Below are 18,933 nucleotides of genomic sequence, written 5' to 3'. Positions count from 1 at the left end.
AGAAAGAAAGAAAGAGAAGAATGCGCCGCGCGCGTCAGAGTCAAACCCCAAACAAACATCCGCGCCCGTATCGCCTGGCTGCCCGAACGAACCAACCAACGACCCGACGGAGGGGTGGGATCGGCGCCAAAGGAAGGTTAGCTAGCTGCCGTCCCTCCTCCTCCGGTCGATCGATCGATCCCGACCCCGCTCCCTCCCTCCCTCGCTGGCCTATAACTACCGCCCGCGCCCCCCGGCCGCTCCCCCTCACTCTTCTCCCCCTCCCGTTGGGTTCCCCCCCACCTCCATCGATCCCCGGCCGGGACTGACAACGAGATCGCCGCCGGTTCTCGCTTCCCCGACTCATCCTTGCCGGTCCCGGCTCGGTTGCTGCCAGGTAATGGCCTGCTGCTCTCCTCTCTCCTCGTGATCTTTTTCTCGCCGTTTTTAGAACACACGCCCCAGATTTCACAGAGAAATGACCAGGGATGGTATCAAGGTTGGAGAGTTTCGTTGCGACTCTAGATCAATAACAAGATAGTACTATCTTTGTTCGGCGAGAGGCAAGAGCGAAACGGACTCTCGCCTGTCCATACTCCATCCTAGGCGCCCGCCAGCCTGCCACCGCATCACAACCACCGCCCGCCCGTCGCTGCCAGAACCTAGTTTTCCTGCCATTAACCCGTCGCCAGATATATACTTACTGATGATACTGATATGCGGCCCGATCGTCGACCGCGCTCTTCTTCTTGTTGCAGCAGCGCGCACGCAGCTCCGGCGCTCACTCTGGACTTCTCCCCGGCGAGGGTGGATGCGGGCGCCGCCGTTCGTGCCCCGGCCTTCCTCCTCCTCAAGGGCTCCCCGATAGACAACGGCTGATTGGGCGACCGCGACGCCGGCCTTGCTTCTCCTAGGGAAGCGCCTCTCTCTGTTTCTTGCTGCTGCAAATCCTTCATCGCATCGGGAACAAGTGATTGAAGAAGAATCGAGGCGTGGGTGTTGATCCGGGATGGCCAAGATCAGCTGCTTCGGTGCTCTGCTCGGTGGCAAGAGCAAGAAATCCAAGGTCAGTGCTGGACTCTGCTTCTCATTACTTAATTACTATAGCCTGTGCCAGCCAGTGCACATCTGTGCACTCAATTTAGCAAGTCTGTTAATTAATTGGTCAGTGGGAAAAAAACAACTGCAGGACTAGTATTTAACACACTGGTCACGTGTTAACGTATTGACCTCTGTTGTTTAGAAAAAAGGAATTATCTTATTAGTTTGCGCGTGGTCAATCCATGGCATGATCGCAGGATGTGAAGAAGGTTACGTACGCCAAAAGGGCCAACGGCAACGACTGGCAGAAGGTGAAGCCGGTGGAGTCCATGGACGGGACGGTCGCCGCCTCCGTCGACAGCGCCCCTGCCCCAACATGCCGCGACACAAAGGTTGTCGCCGCGGCGGCCGCCGAGTCGCCATGCCAAGGCTGTGGCGACGACAAGGCCACCTCGCCAACGAGGGACGGCGCGGCCACGGACTCGTCCGGCTACAACAGCGACAAAGGTGATACCGGCGCCGTAGTGCAGGACGTGGTGAGCGAGCTGCCGGGGACTCCAACGAGGCTGGAGCGCTCCTGCTCCAACATCGAGACGGCGAGGCCTGGCTGGAAGGCGTCCGACCTGCTGCCGCCGCCGGCCAAGTCGCGCTCCCACGGTGACCTCGCGACCTTGCCCGCCGGCGCCGGTAGCTTGTTCGCCAGCCCCAACGGCGCACCGGGCTGCTCCAGCCCGGCGCCTTCCGTCAAGTCGACGTGCAGCGCGGACCGCGTGATGCTGAAGCGGAGGTCGTCCAGCCAGGTGCTCCCGTCCCGGAGCCGGAAGCTGTGGTGGAGGCTCTTCATGTGGAGCCACCGGAACCTGCACCGGCCGGGCGCGGCCACCACACCGATCGCCATGCCACGCGGGGGCACAGCCCACCAGATGTTCCACTCCAACCACCGCCAGCAGCACGACGGGTACACGTCCGACACGCTCGGCAATTGCAAGGACAAGGAGATCGCCGCCGTGGAGGAAGAGCCGGCGTGCCCGAACCAGTGGGTGGCGTTCTCGGCGGAGGCCTCGTCGCCGCTGGACCGCGTCAGCGCGTGGGTGAGCAGCCTCGGGGACGGCTCCCTGATCCACGCCGCGGATGAGGAGGATGAGGAGGACGAGGACGGCATCACCGAGACCGAGATCGGCGAGCCGTCGGGGACGAAGGGCCACGCGCAGGCGCAGGCGCAGACCCGGCATAACCGGCGCAGCCGCGCGGCGGACGAGGCGGTCCAGCAGGCGAGCAGCATCGTGCAGACGCTCAACGCCTTGTCCTCGGTGGCGCACATCTCCGGCATGGGGCTCAAGGCCGTGCCCCTGATCTCGGCCTTCTCCAGCCTCCGCGCCGTGAACCTCTCCGGCAACTTCATCGGTAAATTCCACACATTTCTATACATACACTCAACGACGATCGATCGGCAAGTTCAAGTGACTGATCATGACATTCTTTGATCTGGCATGCAGCCCACATCCCGGCTGGGTCGTTGCCCAAGGGGCTGCACACGCTGGACCTGTCCCGGAACAGCATCGCCACCATCGAGGGCCTGCGGGAGCTGACGCGGCTGCGCGTGCTCAGCCTCAGCTACAACCGCATCGCGCGCATCGGGCACGGTAACCATTCCTTCTCTCGGCAACGGACCATGAATCCGCCATGGATCGCCTCCATTATTTTGCATGTGTCCTTCCTTCCTTCGTTCCGTGCGTGCTCCGGTGAAAGCCAGCTTGGCTTGGGGCTATCTACACCTTGTACAATATTCAGTGTCCCCGTGTCCACAAGGACCGCTCGCACGGTAGCATTACGAACGAGCTGCCACATCTTGGCCCAGGCTATGGCTAGGGAAGGGTGGTCCGGGCCACAGGCTATTCGTACGCACAAATTGATGAGCGTACAGGGGGCAGTGGTCGTGTCATCGGCCGGTACCAATACGCCGCGCTGGAAAGGAAGATGTGTTTCCATCTGGTTACGGCCGACCGATATGGACATCTCGCATTCTGCTTTTTTCTCCTGATGTTCTGTACTACTGACGGTCCTCGTCACCGCGTCGCACAGTCACACAGTACCTAGGACTGCTGCTACTAGCTTTGTTCAGGCCTTGGGAACCGAGTAGACGTCCTTCACACCTTTGATGTGCCACGTAGACGTGTGCGACTGACTGACTGGACGCCACGCCGTGGTCCACTCGAGCGGTGGCTGCCCTCAACTGCGTACGTCGTCCTTCCTTTGTGCCTATCACTGCAAAATCATGATCCTGCCTGCCAGTGCCAGTGCCAGTGCCAGTGCCAGAATTTCACCAAAGATGTTTGGGATTTGCATGCATACACAGATACACTCTTACTGATGTACTACTAGATGGAAGCAGCTGACCAATTCTATTCTATCATCATGTTAAAAAAAAAAAACATGGCAGGGCTGTCGAGCTGCACGGCGATCAGGGAGCTGTACCTGGCCGGGAACAAGATGAGCGACGTGGAGGGGCTGCACCGGCTGCTCAAGCTGGCGGTGCTGGACCTGAGCTTCAACAAGATCACCACCACCAAGGGGCTGGGGCAGCTCGTGGCCAACTACAACTCGCTCCGGGCGCTCAACCTGCTGGGCAACCCGGTGCAGGCCAACGTGGGCGACGACGCGCTCCGCAAGGCCGTCTCGGGCCTCCTGCCGCTGCTCGAGTACCTGAGCAAGCAGGCCCTCAAGCCGCAGCGCGCGCGCGAGGCCGTCAAGGACAGCGTCGCCAAGGCCGCCCTCGGGAACAACCGCTGGAGCTCCCGCCGGCGCCCGGGCTCGGCGGCGCGCCGGCTTGGGCAGAGCCCCGGGGCCAGGAGCTGGGACAGGGATGGCAGCAGCAGGAGCAGGTCCCAGTCCCAGAGCAGGGTTCAGGCAAGGAGGTGAGACTCGACGGTCGACCAGGCTACAGATTAGCCGTGTCCACGTTGATCACCCTCTGCTGGACTTCACGGCGTTGAGACTTGAGACTGGAGAGTGAAGTTGCATTGCATGCGCTGGGAATAACTGCAAACGTTGTGAGACCCGAAAGGTGCTTGGAAAACGAGTGTAGTAGTAGTTATTTTTTTCGAAAAGGAGGCATGGCCCCGGCCTCTCTGCATCGAAAAGTAGTGTAGTAGTAGTGGTGGTAGTATTTTAAGCCTTTCCTGATGAGCCCGAAATGATTCAGGAAAGAATAGCCGTGCAGATGATGTGTCAGGGTTCATGTAAATTGCGAGATCGACTCAGTTTGAGAAAGGAAAAATATCGTCACTGGCTCCTCCATTTCTCCATTGTCGTTAGGATCGAGCTCAATTTTATGTAGACATGTAGTAGCATTTGAAGTTGGCACTAGAGCTTGACTGCACAGGGGGTTGTTGTTCTCGTGTTGCAGACCGAGGAAAACAAAAACATTTTTTTTGAAAGAAAGGGCTTCCCCCTGCCCCACTTTTTATTAAAAATGAAGCAGACAAAGAGTACTACTAACCACCACAAGCTACACCGAAAGAAAAGAAAACGAAACCTGGATCCAGGTTACAACTCAGAAGACATCTCAAACTAGCAAAGTAGCTCGAGTTGAGACACTTTTTATTACAGACCGAAGGGAGGCTAATCTAGACAAGATCCTGGCTCCAGGCGATCCTCAGAAGCTTCCCCCGACGCTTGTCCAACAGCAAGATGAATCTCCTCAACACTTCCACTTGAGCAGCATCGCAAAGAACCCGTCATTGTTGCAAAATCCCTTTTAGTTTGACAAGAACGCAGCCCAGACCTCGCCAAGTGCGGCCCTGGAAGCAAAATTCATTTCGTAATGTCCAAATGCTCCATAAGGAGGCAGCAGTAATCAAATTAATCATAGGTTTTTTCTTGTTCGTCTTCCACAAAGAAGACACATCAGACAAGCATTGCATTTTATTACCACCAAAGAACTCAGATATGATATCCCAAATGTTACCAGCATTGATGCAATCAAAAAAGAGATGCTGCTTAGATTCATCCTCATTACAAAATAAGCAAGTTAGATCATTTAATTGCTTTCGTTTAGCTACATTATCCCTAGTTAAGATCCTGTTATAAAGACATAACCCTGAAAACAAAAACATTCTTTCAAATTGGTGGCAAAAGATTTGATTTATCCGTCATTAAGAAAAAGCGAGTTGTTTAGTTAATTAATGAAAGACGGGGCGAAAACCATCACAATCTGCTAAATGACACACACAAGATACACCTGACACACCGCTTCAAAGATTGCCTTGTCGAGACAACAGAACGATGTCATCGTAATCACTTCTCCCCTAAAAGCGTCATCTTGATCCGAAAACCTAAGCAATTAAACAGCTCCGACTTCCCAATAGACGATTGTTGATCCAACCCACACTGAATAAGCCATCACATGAAGATCATCGCGAGAACTCAGCCACCACGACAAGACAACACACCTCCGAGACCGATACCGAACTATGAAAGAGAACAAGAACAACCAAGGCTGCGTCATGGAAGATCGCCAAACGGACCACTTGCTGTTGGTCACCGTACGCCCCCAAACCTCACCACTGCAGCTTTGACTTCACAACAACAAACCCGTCGTGGCCATCCCAGGAACACGCTGGAGAAGAGCGCACTACCTAAATGAATGCCACGTCCCCTGCATCACTCCCCGCGACACCATTGCCTTAGAAGCGTCGACTCTAACACCAACGCCATCCACATGCTCCGCTTGCCGGTGCCCGACTCTGAAGACTAAGCCCCCCAAAGGGAAAAAGACACCAAACCACCACCATCACCCAATCACACAAGATCAAGGGTTTTCCGTGGAGCCGCAACAACGACCAGATCCTTGCGGGAGGGGTGTGGCAACAATGCAGTGATGCCGCCAAGAAGTTCAACGACGCCTGCAGCCTTCGCCATCGCTGGTCACGACACATAGTCAATACATGAACTTCACCCAGGCTTCGGACACGCCCTCCGCCACACATCAACCGGCACCGGTGCTAGCAAGAGTACCAACCACCACCACTGGACCCTCCCGCTGATGAAGAAGCATCGAGATTGACTGCAACCAACCGCACCTCGCAGAGGACATCGATAACCAAGCTCCAACATGACACGCTAGATCCATCAATGGTAGACTCGACATAGGATCACCGACCACAAAACAAGATGACGTGCCCTACTGAGCACCATGTTGGGCGGGAGTAGAGGAGTGATGCCAAGAACCACCATAGTTCTGAGCAATAGACAAACATGAGGCGCGTCGTCGCGCACCACGCACGACCACACGCCCACGGAAGACCAGATCCATTGCACTCGCCACATGAAGCCGCCTTTCCGTGCCTCCTTGGGCCACCGAGCCACACCGTCCTAGCTACACCGTTGTCGGAGCTAGAACACCATGACGGGCCACCACGCGACCACCACACTCCGAGCATCCTACGCACTCGCGACTTGCCCCGTGCCTCCTGCATAGCCTTGCCTGCAGTAGTAGAACCATCTCGTGCCACGATGCAACCCACACGCGATAGATCCATGCCGGACGGAACACCCACGCGTCCGCGACACACTTCCTCGTGCCGCCCCTACGTCACAGTCGTGCCTCTTGCAGAGCCCCTTCCAGGCCACAAAACCACCTCACATCGCGATGCAACTCACGCGTGTCAAATCCACGTCGCCCGGGCACCCCACATTCCCACGCCGCACCTTCTAGCACCGTCCCTATGCCGCCGAGTGCCCATTGAAGTTGCCGGCCCGAGCCACCCAGCCCCGAGCGGGAGGAGGTAGTGATCGCACCACAGCCTCGCCCACGGTGACACTTGCCAGCAGTGACAAGGGAAGGAGGGACGGAAGGGTGTGACACTCATGGTGGATAGCGTTTCCATCGTTTTACACTCTACATACTTTTATTGTTGATCGAATTGGTATGTATTGTTTTTTCTAATGCAGACTTTTTCAGTGGAAAATCTAATTGCAGAGACCAGTGATAATTCTGATTTTTAAAAAATTAACAGAAAATCTAATGAGGAAATGAAAATATCAGATATTACTGTACTGGGTGGAGTGGCCATGGGTGTGAACCGGCAATTGCTCAAGGTAGTTTACTGAGGTGCAGCAGAGTTGCAGATCTGCTGAAAAAAAAGAATAATCCGACCTACCGGATTCGAACCAGTGACCTAAGGATTCATCTGCAAATACTACAGTCCTCCGCTCTACCAACTGAGCTAAGGTCGGTTTTGTATTCTGTACCTGGATCATACTCTTTACTATGCAGCAGTCCGGAAGGACAAAGACAGGAACACTGAAAACAATATGTGTAACACGGTAAGAGATTTCTGGCAAGGAATCGTGCACGGACGCAGCTGTTTTGCACTCGAACTCGGATGGACAGAGCCCATGTGAGCTCAAATGCAGAACATCACCTTCGATCGTGCACGCTACGAATACTGAACGGACGCGCCACAAACTTATTTCTTATCACATACTAGTAATCTTACATGTGCAACGCACGTCTCAAACGTTGATCCAATGAGATTCACATATATATGCAATAGTAAAAATCTCTTGCAAAAACATCTTATATTATGGGATGCTACATGAAGATGCAATCATGCAATTGATCTTGAATATTATGGTGCAATCAATTCATAACAAAAAGCCGAGGAAACAAACAAGGGATAGTAGATCAAGTGATCAAACACATACTTCTTAGATGAGGTTGCTAACCAAATGCATATGTAAAGCTGCAAACAACATAGGCATTGATAATGTGTTGTGAAAATCTTGACATTTCATCACATGTTGCAAATACTCATAACACTCCTGAATGAGTGCTAAAATGAAAGTCAGATATCTCACATAAAAATAGCAATGGCATTGAACCAATATTGTGAAGTAAAACCTTAACACCAAAAGATCAAAGGGGCTTTTTTCACAATCAAAGGAGCTCAGCTCTCTTCCTCATGACTACTGTCAGTTTGCATCAAAATGCAAGTTGATTCGGAGCGGCATTATGCCAGAGCCTCTATTCACTAACTTGCATGGGCAGCTTTGCACTCAGAAATTAGCCTTTAAAAATAAAAGACACCATAAGAAAAAAAAGACTTGGCTCGGCTTCTCAATTTCACACATGGGGCCCATAATATCTGATATGTTCTGTTTAGTTTAGTTTCACATCTCCACCAGTATCTGACAATTATATTGAATGGTAACATCATGCCATTCTTCCTCCTTGACAGGTCGTGCATACCACATCCTTGAGAGAAAGTGTTTCAGCAACCAGAGAGTTTGGAATATTTGCATACCTCTGAGAAGTTGCTATAATGAACTCGCATGCAGCACGTCTTGTAGTTAACCCCATGGTCGCATGAGCATTAGCACATGAGAATGCCACATAAATGTTAATTTTTGGTAATCCCAGGATCTGGGTGTCTTCACCTCTCATTTAACCTTGTTTGGACAGGTATAACCTTCATATGGAGAGAGAAGGTCGCTTGAACCACATCGTTAACCCATTTTCTGAGATTTTAAAGGGCTTCACAACATAGCTTTTGACTACGGCTAGGAATCTCGATGTTCCTACTAAGAAGTTATAGGTCTTGTGTGTTCTGGAAACAATGGTATTTTTTAGGTACAAATGCACTAAGTTCCACCTTACATTGCTTTGTTTTAATTATCTCTGCTTACAGTGGTCTTAACAAGTAATACTCAGTAGCAAGCACGAAAAAAATATGAAGAACTCGATTCACATTGAGTTACAATAATAAGTGCATATTGATAATTTGACATCATTTCTTATATTAAATTTAAAATGTAGAACCCACTGAAGAATCTTGTTCCAAATTACAGTCTCACAAAAGCACTAAAAGAGAGTTTGCTCCACTTGACATGAAACACGCAGAGAGGAGTGTGCTATGTAACAACAAAATCATTTTTGTCGTGAATGTTACCTAGGAAATTTTCTTCCAAGTACCGCAGACCGGTCGAGATATCCGACAATCTTTGATGAACATCGTCAACATATCCGCTCATTCTAGTCCAGTTTTGGCGATCAAAACCTATTTATCAAAAGAATGTTAACTGTAATAACATAAGATCTGCAAATGTGCCTGAATCAGTAGATTGCATATTTCTATAGTCCGCAACAAATAAAGTTGTTCAAGATTCCAAATAGCACGGGCATAAGTTAACCAATTTTAATATTCAAATTCGGATACGATGTGGGCTGTTGGACCAGGAGTGGTCGTAGACTCTCCAACAATTACAGTTTGACATGTCACTGTGTAGTACAAACAAAGAGAGGTGAGGAGGGAAAATATACCGGGTGAAGTAGGTGGCAAGTTAGGTTGTTATACGTGTTATTGTATGGATGTTAAGGAGGATGCATGCGGCGACAACATATTGGTTCTTTATTTTAGCTTCAGAGATAAGATGCCTTGTGCAACAAAAAAGATTTTCTGCTAGTCGTAGAGCATCATCAACACTGTGTATTAGAAATAAAAACACATCACAGGTCTGAAATGACCCACAGAATGAAAGAATGAGAAAATTTGGATTCATGCATACATATGCCAAGTTGACAAGCGAAAACCAGTCAGTTTCAGCACAAACACTGTTCACTCAGCTTGAACCTAAAATAAATAACCAAGATGTTTTTTACAATCCATGAAATATGCACATCATACCTCATTATTTTAAAAATTACCGTTTGTATAGAATATCGGAGCTTAGGCCTCAAACTTTACCTGGAGAATGGGAGGACAGTGCCAGCATGAGCAGCAACAAAATATGATTTTGGCATTGAGGAACAATTAGACAAGTTCGGCCTGCAGGTAGGGGCTGGGTGGCAAGCAGTAATCATCTCTTTGCACAAGGCAATCCACTGAAGCACAAAAAAATAGATAAACACAAGTTTTTCCGGATCAACATACCTTTACATATTTTGTATTTATTAAATCACACAAAGATAAGGGACTAATATTTTGCTGGAAGCACAATTGGTAAATCCATGGAAGAAACATGTACCTTTCCATGGAGGGTTCGATGGAAGGACCCGCCCCCGGCTCCTACTACTGCAACAATACAACTCATTTTTTCAGCAATTTCTACAAATCAAGTTTAGGAGAAAAAACACAAACAAACCATCACCTATGTTTAGCATTGCTACGAACAAGTGTAGAGCAACATCACCCAAAAAAACATGTGTTTCTTCTTCAATATCGACCACATGAACCTGCACAATTTATTTCAGTCATTCCCCACCGCCCGCGGGCCCATTAGATGAGAACGCCATGCATGCTATGCACAAATGCAGTGCTGGTCTCCACCGAGCAACGAATATCATGTAGTCACTGAAGCAGGCAACCAAGCCAAAGTAGATAAACCAACTCGTCAAGGATACAACATGAGTTGAAGTGTTTTGAACTATATATTTTTCCAATAGACAAGGAGTTATCAGCAACTACTATAGTGGTCGATTCAACCTCTTATATTTACCTAGATCACTCAACTTTGTCAACAAAAATCCCCAATAAAACCTGAAACAAAAGGAAAAATAATGAATCTACTGGGACTGAAGCAACAAACAAATTGAGTTCAGGTCTACGTCTTGTGACTTAGCAGCTAGCATTATAGTATGCAGTATATATCTATAACCATGTCTTATCAACAGCGAAAGCCGCAGGAGACACCTGAATTCCTTGCTATCACCATGCCATTCCAAGCATGCTCAGCTACCATGTTATGCACAAGATCGTGATAAGATGATGGGTGGTCCAAAATAAAAACAATAGGAGAAAACCAATACTGTCTCATATTGAACAGAATGCTAACCTCCCCATAGATGCATCACGAACCTGAGCCTCTCAGTCTTTGATTGTACTGCAAGACAAATAACATAATGCCAATGAGGTTAGCATTTGAGCCACCTCTTACCAAACAAGGAGGCAGAGATAAATGGAGTTGCAGATTTTTTCGCTGATACTGACAACCCAAAAGTTGCAGAGGAGGCGGGGTTGTCCAGCGCGGTGGGAGGTCCGCCGGGTGAGGTGTGGCGAGATGAGGCATTGCACCTGGTCGGCGAATAAGGGCCGAAGTGGGCGCTGCGTCGGGCGACGCTGTGGGCGACTCCGCATGGGTGCCCGGAGGAAGGGGCGACTGCTCCTCGTGCATCCGCATGGTGGCTCTCCTGCATGTAGTGGAGGTGGAGGCCACCGGCGATCGAGATGGGGACGCGGTGGGCGGCGGCGGCGACAGAGATGGGGGACACGGCGGGCGGCGGCGGCGACAGAGATGGGGGACACGACGGGCGGCGGACGGGGAGGGGGAGGAGGAGGCGGACGACGAGGGGGAGGAGGGGGCGGACGGGGAGGGGGAGTTGGACGCGGAGGCGACGACGAAGGTGCAGGCCAGGGCGACTGGCTCCCGTTAATTCTTCCTAAATTTCTGTACTTGATTGGCTCCTTTTTTTTCGTGGAGGTGCAATAGTTTTTCGCTGTAGGAGGAGGTGGAGCACGATCAGCCTTAGTTAGTTTGGTAAATGCACACGGTGGTGGTGCATGGATGATGGAAGGCCATTAGATTGTAATTTGTTGTCTAATTGTGTGGTGGTGATTGGTGTTTGTTTTTGTGGGGGTAATAGTTGTGTGTACTTAGAGAAGTTTTCGTTTGGTCTTTTATTAGTAGTATAGACGAGAACAACGCCTCATATATTTTTAGTACAATATACATGTGCAGATGCTCACATATATATGCATGCACACACATATATATGCCTCACGTACATTCATTTCTATGAATGCGTACATGCATGCACACCTAGTCCGGTACATCATCTTAAGATTGACGAAATTGTCATAAACGTCTCCGTAGTCTATGAAAACATCTTCTCTCACTGAATGGAAATGCGAACAACAATGTCAAGTCTAGGAGTTAAATCATAATGGCTCGGAATAACACTATCATCCTAACCATCTAAAAACAGGTTGGTTTACATTACCAAAATAACTTGGATACTATAAGTTTTGGGGTCAGTATTCGACCTTCTTTGTATGCAAATCAACTCATAGTACATTTGAACAAAAAATTATACTAACATGTCAAATATCACTGATGCACACCTTTAAATGGTTAATCTTGTGGTTGGTTGCATGGTGGTATGCTGAAAACTATCTTAAATTTTGCAATTCAACTGAGATTTTAGTAATAGTACATTGGTTGAAAAGATGTCGAATTATACAATCGATGAGTGAGTGGTGCGGGTTCGTCTTTGACCGAGATTGAGAGATTCATGCATGCTCCATGATGGTGGAAGGTGAAATACTCCACTCTCCATCACTAACAAAATCCGATGTCAGTAGTTGAGAAATGGTGGATATCTCACTCTCCTAAGGCTGGTCATAGTGGGGGTATCATAGCTAGTAACATAATGTTGGGACTAGCAAACATGGTGATGTGGCACGTAATTAAAGAAGAGAGAGAGGATTATAGTAACATAGGTAGACACCGTAACATGTTAAATGCTATGCTACTACTCCCTCCTTTCAGTTTATAAGCCCGGCACGTGTATCTAGGTCGTCAATTTGACCAACTTAATAAAAGACATATATTACAAAGAATATATTATTAGAAACTTTAGATGTTCTATTTTTTAATGATATAATTTTTATGTTAAACAATATATTTTATATAAATTAAATTAACGACCTAGGTATATGTGCATGCCTTATAAACTGTGATGAAGGGAGTATGTGTCATGCATGTCAATAAATGAGATCATCTATGATACTAGTTTATGATACTATTCACTATGAGTGTAGTATCATACAATAGTAACATATGCATAATACTATTATATGTTACTTTTCACTATGAGCAGCCTAAGCTCATGCTGAGTAGTACGATGTACATTTTTTTTTTTAAATGTTCTATAGATTCGTGTTCAGCGGCAAAAAGAACACACACATTCAGGAGCTCAGTTGTATGTAGCATTTGAAGTTTGCGCAATATCTTGAGTGTAAGTTTGTTGTCCGAGGACAGCAACTAGAACGAGGAAGCAGAAAAGGAATCGTGCAGAACATACAGACATACTTTTCTTGTTCACCGAATCGCTTTGTATGGCTTCTATCTATCCAATGCAGGATTTTGAGGAGAAAATCTAATGAGGAAAGGAAAAGATCAGTAGACATTGTTTAACTTCACTCAGGTGTAACTGCCGGTTCAGAAGTGGATCGGAGGACTGTGGCTATCTCCTTTTGCTCGGCCTGCATGCCACCTGACATCGGCTTATCCACGATTTTTGTTGGGAAATATAAAGAGGAGGAGACTATGCAAAAGGTAGAGAAAATAAGAATAAAAATGAAATTCCGACCTACCGGATTCGAACCAGTGACCTAAGGATTTATCTGCAACGACTACAGTCCTCCGCTCTACCAACTGAGCTAAGGTCGGTTTGTGATTTAACCGAGATCACATTTTATACAATTGAGATACATATTTCTCCAATCTAAAAAGGGGGTAAGGCTCCCCATTCCGTTTCTTTAGTTAAGCCTCCTACCATCGATTCATCTTTAATTTTTTGAGGGAAAGCGGTCGATCCATCTGCATGACTTGCTAGCGCTCGATCTCATTTTACTCCATGCCATCGATCGGCTCAAGCACTAGCGATCGATCTCCATCCGACTCACACGGCTCACGGCGGAGCATATTCATGTCGCCCAGCACATGGTGGGTATCAGCAGCTCCTATACTAGTCCTCCTCGGGCATTGACACGACAGACGACGATGCTTCGTTCCTGCCAATGCCTACGCCATGGACAACCGCCGCTCCCGAGACCACAAGGGTAAAGAGACGGCAAGGTAGTGGTGATTTTTTTAAATAGGTCTTAATCTATCTTTTAATCAAGTGATGAATTTAGGCAAGCCCTTTTGGGTCAGATTGTAATACCTTTTAATTCATATCTATGTTAGATTGATATGTTTATATATTTTATCTATGTCGGATTTCTACATTCATATGTTTTATGGTGATCTACATAGTTTGCATAGTTCTATGGATTTAACGACGGAAAAATGGGGGATGTGGTTGAGGAGTGAGACGAACAGGGTATGTATGATCACTTCCAATGGAAGCGCTAGACACATCCGCAGGTATATAGAGCTCCAAATTAGGTGACCAAAGTTATAGATGCTCTAATTGTTAGGATTAATATAGTTCATGCTTAAGAAAGTGTAAAAATGGTTTTAAACTTGGCGACTGCCGAGTTGCCCACACCCCTTGCCGAACAAGCACCATTTGGTTTGCATCCCTTGTAACACTATAAATACATGATCTATCAATAAAGATGAGACTCTTTCATTCATTTTGCTCTGGTTCTCAACACGTTATCAGCACGCTCCCCCCTCCCCGCACAGCGATTCCAACGTGAAGAGCTCTTCCCACGCGGCGGCGGCGGCCGAGGCCACGACCCTCATCCCGCCTTCTATGTTTTACTGCATTTTGCAATCGAGCAATCTGGCTCCTTGGACTTTGCATTTTAGCCCTTTTTTGTTGAGTTTTAACATTCCAGAAAATATGTGGTTGTTATATATGGCATGTTCAATGTATTTTCTTTTATAGCAATCCCTAAACATGTCTTATCAGTACAACGATATTGTTTTGTGATTGAGATTAAATTTTCTCGCATAACAATATTGATATGCGATTGAGAAATGTATATATTTTTCTAGCAAAACAATCTCATTGCGATTGAGATCAATTTTCTCTCACAAAATATTAGTTCACCTTGCTAGATTATCTTGCAATCTGATACCAAATCACCTCATTTCATTTGAGGTCTATACAATTCAAGTTTTTTACTTGAGCATCAAGTTTGCAAATCATTACTATTCATTACAATATTAGCATATATGTGTCGAGTACCGAGATGTATTCCAGATCGTAAGTTGATGTAATACATTTCCACGTTATCACGTGATGAGATTAATTACGTCCATTTGCAATAGAGATTTTTAATCTCGGGCAAAGTTAAATTCAGTATCTCTGTAGTACTATTTCTTCGTTGAGTACGATGTATTCCGGAATATTTCTTTAAGGTATTTATTTCCATGTTAAACACATGTCAAAATTTATACGTCTATTTGCAATTGAGATTTTCATTTTTTGCAAATATAGGTGCAAAATTCAAAGTGTTTTCTTTAAATTGATGCTTGGGATCACAAGGTAGTCATACCGATCTACTACATACGGAGATGATCAATGACTACGAATAAAGCCTACGTTTTGTCATCTCGACATTACGATTGCTCTACAAAGTGCTCTACCCCACATTTTTCTAAGTCGTGACATAAGATATTACGAGTGAGTATCTACTGATGTCATCAGATTATACTCCCTAGTGCTGCGAGATCCACTCCATTTTAGAGATTATCTTCAATGTGTCATACTTAGCAATTTGAGATTCACATTAACGGTTTCAAGATAACTTTTTGAAATACCCATTAATTTTGCTAAGTTCATTACAACATCAACCATGATGGTCTTTAATTTAGTGACCGTATAACTATCTCTCGTAACCGATGGGTAGAGAATTTGAGGCATCCGCCCTCAATGGCCACCACTGCCCTTCCTGGGCCAAGGACATCATGATCATTCTTGTGTCTTGTGGGATAATGTGTGAAATCCAAGACCATAAGATTCATCTCTGGTCAGGACCACACTGCTAACAGAAAATGTTGTCTTATACATCATAAGCCACTATATTGATTCAGATCTCAGCATTTGATTATTCTGTATCAGCAATTCCTGGGACACAATGAACCTCAAGGGCAAAGGTTTGAATCTCACTTCAACCTTCAAACCGACATCACCGATGATGACGGGACCCTATGGGCATGGAGAACGTGATGGTTGAATATACCTCAACCGACATGTTTGGAGAATGTGAATGTCTACCACTCTCGTGAGTGGTCAATATAATTTATGTCCATTTATGATGTTGTAACAAAAACATAAGTATTATTGTCATCATATATTGCATATCACAATATATTGTATCAACACTTTGGTACAAATAAATTTATATGTATTCTATATATCTGATAGTGATTTTATATTGAGGATCTTCATGTCTATATATAGATTTCTATGGGTGTTAATCTGATGAAAGACGATATGTGCCTTGTGGACTTATGCACCACAAACTCTATATGCAGGAAAGTCCAATGTTTCCACTCTCGTTGAGAGAAGGAGATGTTTTAAAATCGCTAGACGCGATGTGGTATTTGTTGGCTGAACTCGAGTCGTATTTACTATCCCTGTGGGTACTCGAGTAACGTCGAGATGCTTTATTGCTTCACAGGTTTAACTTATACCCTACTAAACTATCGTGGTATCCGTCAAACTAGTTTCCATAGCGAAACTTATGATGACAACAAAGAGTAATAACTTCTCTTTACCATATGCAATGGATATGGCAAGCACATTCTCTATGTATCATCTGGATTATACTACACATACGACACAAACCGTAGCACATTTCGCATACAAGATAGTTTTCCAGAGTGTCTTGTACATGACAAACTTGGCATACTTGCCTTGGTCATCGAGACATTGGGTTGAAACCGAAACTATCAGCAATACTAATAGTTTATGATTACTATGATGCTAAATTCTAACAATATTTGGATTTTTTGTGCACTACATGTGACATGGGGAAGCTAGTTTTAAGGCTCGTGCACCTTAAAGTCTACGTTGAACCCCTCAGACTCCTTGAATGTATTAAGTTGAGGTAAGTGTCTCTTCCATCCATTGACTAGACTATTCAAGGGTTCCATGGTTCTAAAAGACACATCTATACAATGGTTTTAAATGTGTTATTTATTCACACAAAACCATTGTCCCGTTATCCTAACATCGATTTCAAGCAAATCGAATGGATAACATTGCATAATTCTCCTTGAGTGCCTTCTCTATGGCTCTTAGATTGAAGTTTAGCAATTTGTCTGCATGTCTAGACTCAAAATGGTTTGGTAGAATCCTATCCAAAGAATTAAGCTCATTGCATGATCTTTACTTTGAAATTGCAACTCCAACTTTACGTTGGAGTCATGCAGTTTTACACGCTCATGACCAAACTACATAATATTATTCCCCTCTATATTTGATATGTGGAAATCTAACAAGTATTTCCTATCTGTGGTAATTCGGTTGCATAACGATATCACCAATCCGGCATACATCATTAACCCCTCAAATATATTTGAGATCTATGTGAGGAAAAACTGTATTTCTATCAGTACATCAAGCCCTCACACGGGGAGTTATTCAAGGCCAGTATGCTGATTCAATGAGGAATATTTCCAGGCATTAGGGGGAGAATTGAAGTACCATAAAGAATGCCACGAAGTTAGTGGAATGTTCAACACATTTCTACCTCAAATCCATGTACTCAAAGATCTGAACCATGCGTTCATCATATTTGCAACACATTGCAAATAACCTGTCAAATTCATTTACTGACTATAAAGGTGTCACATAATCCTACAACCCCGCAAAAGTACGCATGAAATAGTGGAGCTACCAATAAAATCCACTCCACTCCCCGTTCAAAGCATCAGGGGGAGATGTATGGCAAAAGTACATAAGGATCTTGCTTCTCGCGAGCAAGGATATTAAGGCGTGTTAATTAGTAAATGCAAGTCAACTTCACGTTGATAGACACCTAATGGATGGGAAACCTCCACCAACCTAGGTCATAGTGCGCATAATGACCGGGACATCGGAATACTGGACTCAATCACATTGGGAAATCGCGAGCAGTCATCATGTGCAATGATATTTCCATCAACTATATATTGATATATAGATTCTGGAGAATCATATAACCAGAAGTCTGCAATTGTCGACATACATTTCTCAGCTAGATTGCAAAAACCTTTCAAATGATTCAGATCCAAATACCATGGCCATGGCAAAGTGTGAACAACACTCGGACTAAACTCAAGCAAAGGGTATATTCTAGGTAGAACTGATCTTGCTCAATAATGGGAAGGTATTCATAAGCAACATCTACACCAATTATCTCCTGGAAACAGAATTGAGAACAATGAGGTGGTGAAACAAAGAGCAAGTATTGTAGCACAAGGGTTCACGCATATACCCAACTATTCTCCACAGGTGGAATCTCTTTCGATAACTTATATCATTGGCAGTACAAAATCATCTATCTATGAAGTGGATAAATGTAGTGATTACATATCCGTGTGGATCTCTAGATTGATACATAGATGGTTCCCGTTGGAATCTCGCTTCTGAATCGAAATGCAAAATGCAACATACATTGTGTAAAAATCAGTAAGTCACCATACGACTTATTGTTGTCGGTACATATGGTACAACCAAGGTAGTGAGTTCCTTATACACAAGTATTACTCCTACAATGATGAATATCCATGATTGTGTGTCTCAAATAACAACACATGTAATCATCTAAATGACGGAGTTTAAAATGAAGAATTTGGGTAAACCAAAATACCGCTCGTTACTACAACTTGAGCACCTTCATTCATACTTTTATGATATACTATGTTGTCTATATCCAAAATATATTGGAGAAATTCATTGTGGATAAATCTTATCCATCCATGACTCTCATGGTAGTTCATTCTCTACACGTAGAGAAAGATCTATTTGGACAAAGAGATGATGGAAATGAGATACTCGGACTCAACGTTCCATAATGCCATTAGATCCACCAAACACAATTGGTTGGGACTCAAGAATATCTATCGATATATCCAACGGCATCAAACATCTTGTCCTGGTTTTTCAAGTTTAAGAGAAATATGAACACCAATATCATTGGATACATTGGTCAAATCCGCACTATGTCATATCATAGACAAGCTTAGTGT

At 45.7% G+C, this 18,933-nt stretch overlaps 1 protein-coding gene and 2 non-coding genes across 4 annotated transcripts; 1 reads left to right on the top strand and 2 right to left on the bottom strand.

Moving 5' to 3' along the window:
- Positions 1–227: 227 nt before the first annotated feature.
- LOC123449671 lies at positions 228–4,317 on the top strand. Of its 2 annotated transcripts, none has more exons than XM_045126962.1 (5): positions 228–376; positions 741–1,045; positions 1,278–2,424; positions 2,517–2,663; positions 3,461–4,317. In XM_045126962.1, the coding sequence occupies exons 2-5, from the start codon at positions 989–991 to the stop codon at positions 3,937–3,939; spliced, it is 1,830 nt and encodes a 609-aa protein (XP_044982897.1). In that variant the 5' UTR covers positions 228–376; positions 741–988; the 3' UTR covers positions 3,940–4,317. The 2 variants fall into 2 exon arrangements, with proteins under 2 accessions (XP_044982897.1, XP_044982896.1); XM_045126961.1 differs by having other exon boundaries at positions 738–1,045.
- Positions 4,318–7,171: 2,854 nt separating this feature from the next.
- Positions 7,172–7,257, bottom strand: TRNAY-GUA. The gene is given in 2 exon segments: positions 7,172–7,207; positions 7,221–7,257. It is a non-coding gene; the product is annotated as a tRNA-Tyr (tRNA).
- A 6,127-nt stretch (positions 7,258–13,384) lies between these two features.
- TRNAY-GUA lies at positions 13,385–13,470 on the bottom strand. The gene is given in 2 exon segments: positions 13,385–13,420; positions 13,434–13,470. It is a non-coding gene; the product is annotated as a tRNA-Tyr (tRNA).
- Positions 13,471–18,933: the final 5,463 nt, after the last annotated feature.

The sequence above is a fragment of the Hordeum vulgare genome, chromosome 4H (genome assembly GCF_904849725.1).
Source record: "Hordeum vulgare subsp. vulgare chromosome 4H, MorexV3_pseudomolecules_assembly, whole genome shotgun sequence".
NCBI lineage: Eukaryota > Viridiplantae > Streptophyta > Magnoliopsida > Poales > Poaceae > Hordeum > Hordeum vulgare.
Note: the sequence above shows the minus strand (reverse complement) of the source record. Positions and strands in the feature narration are given on the sequence as shown.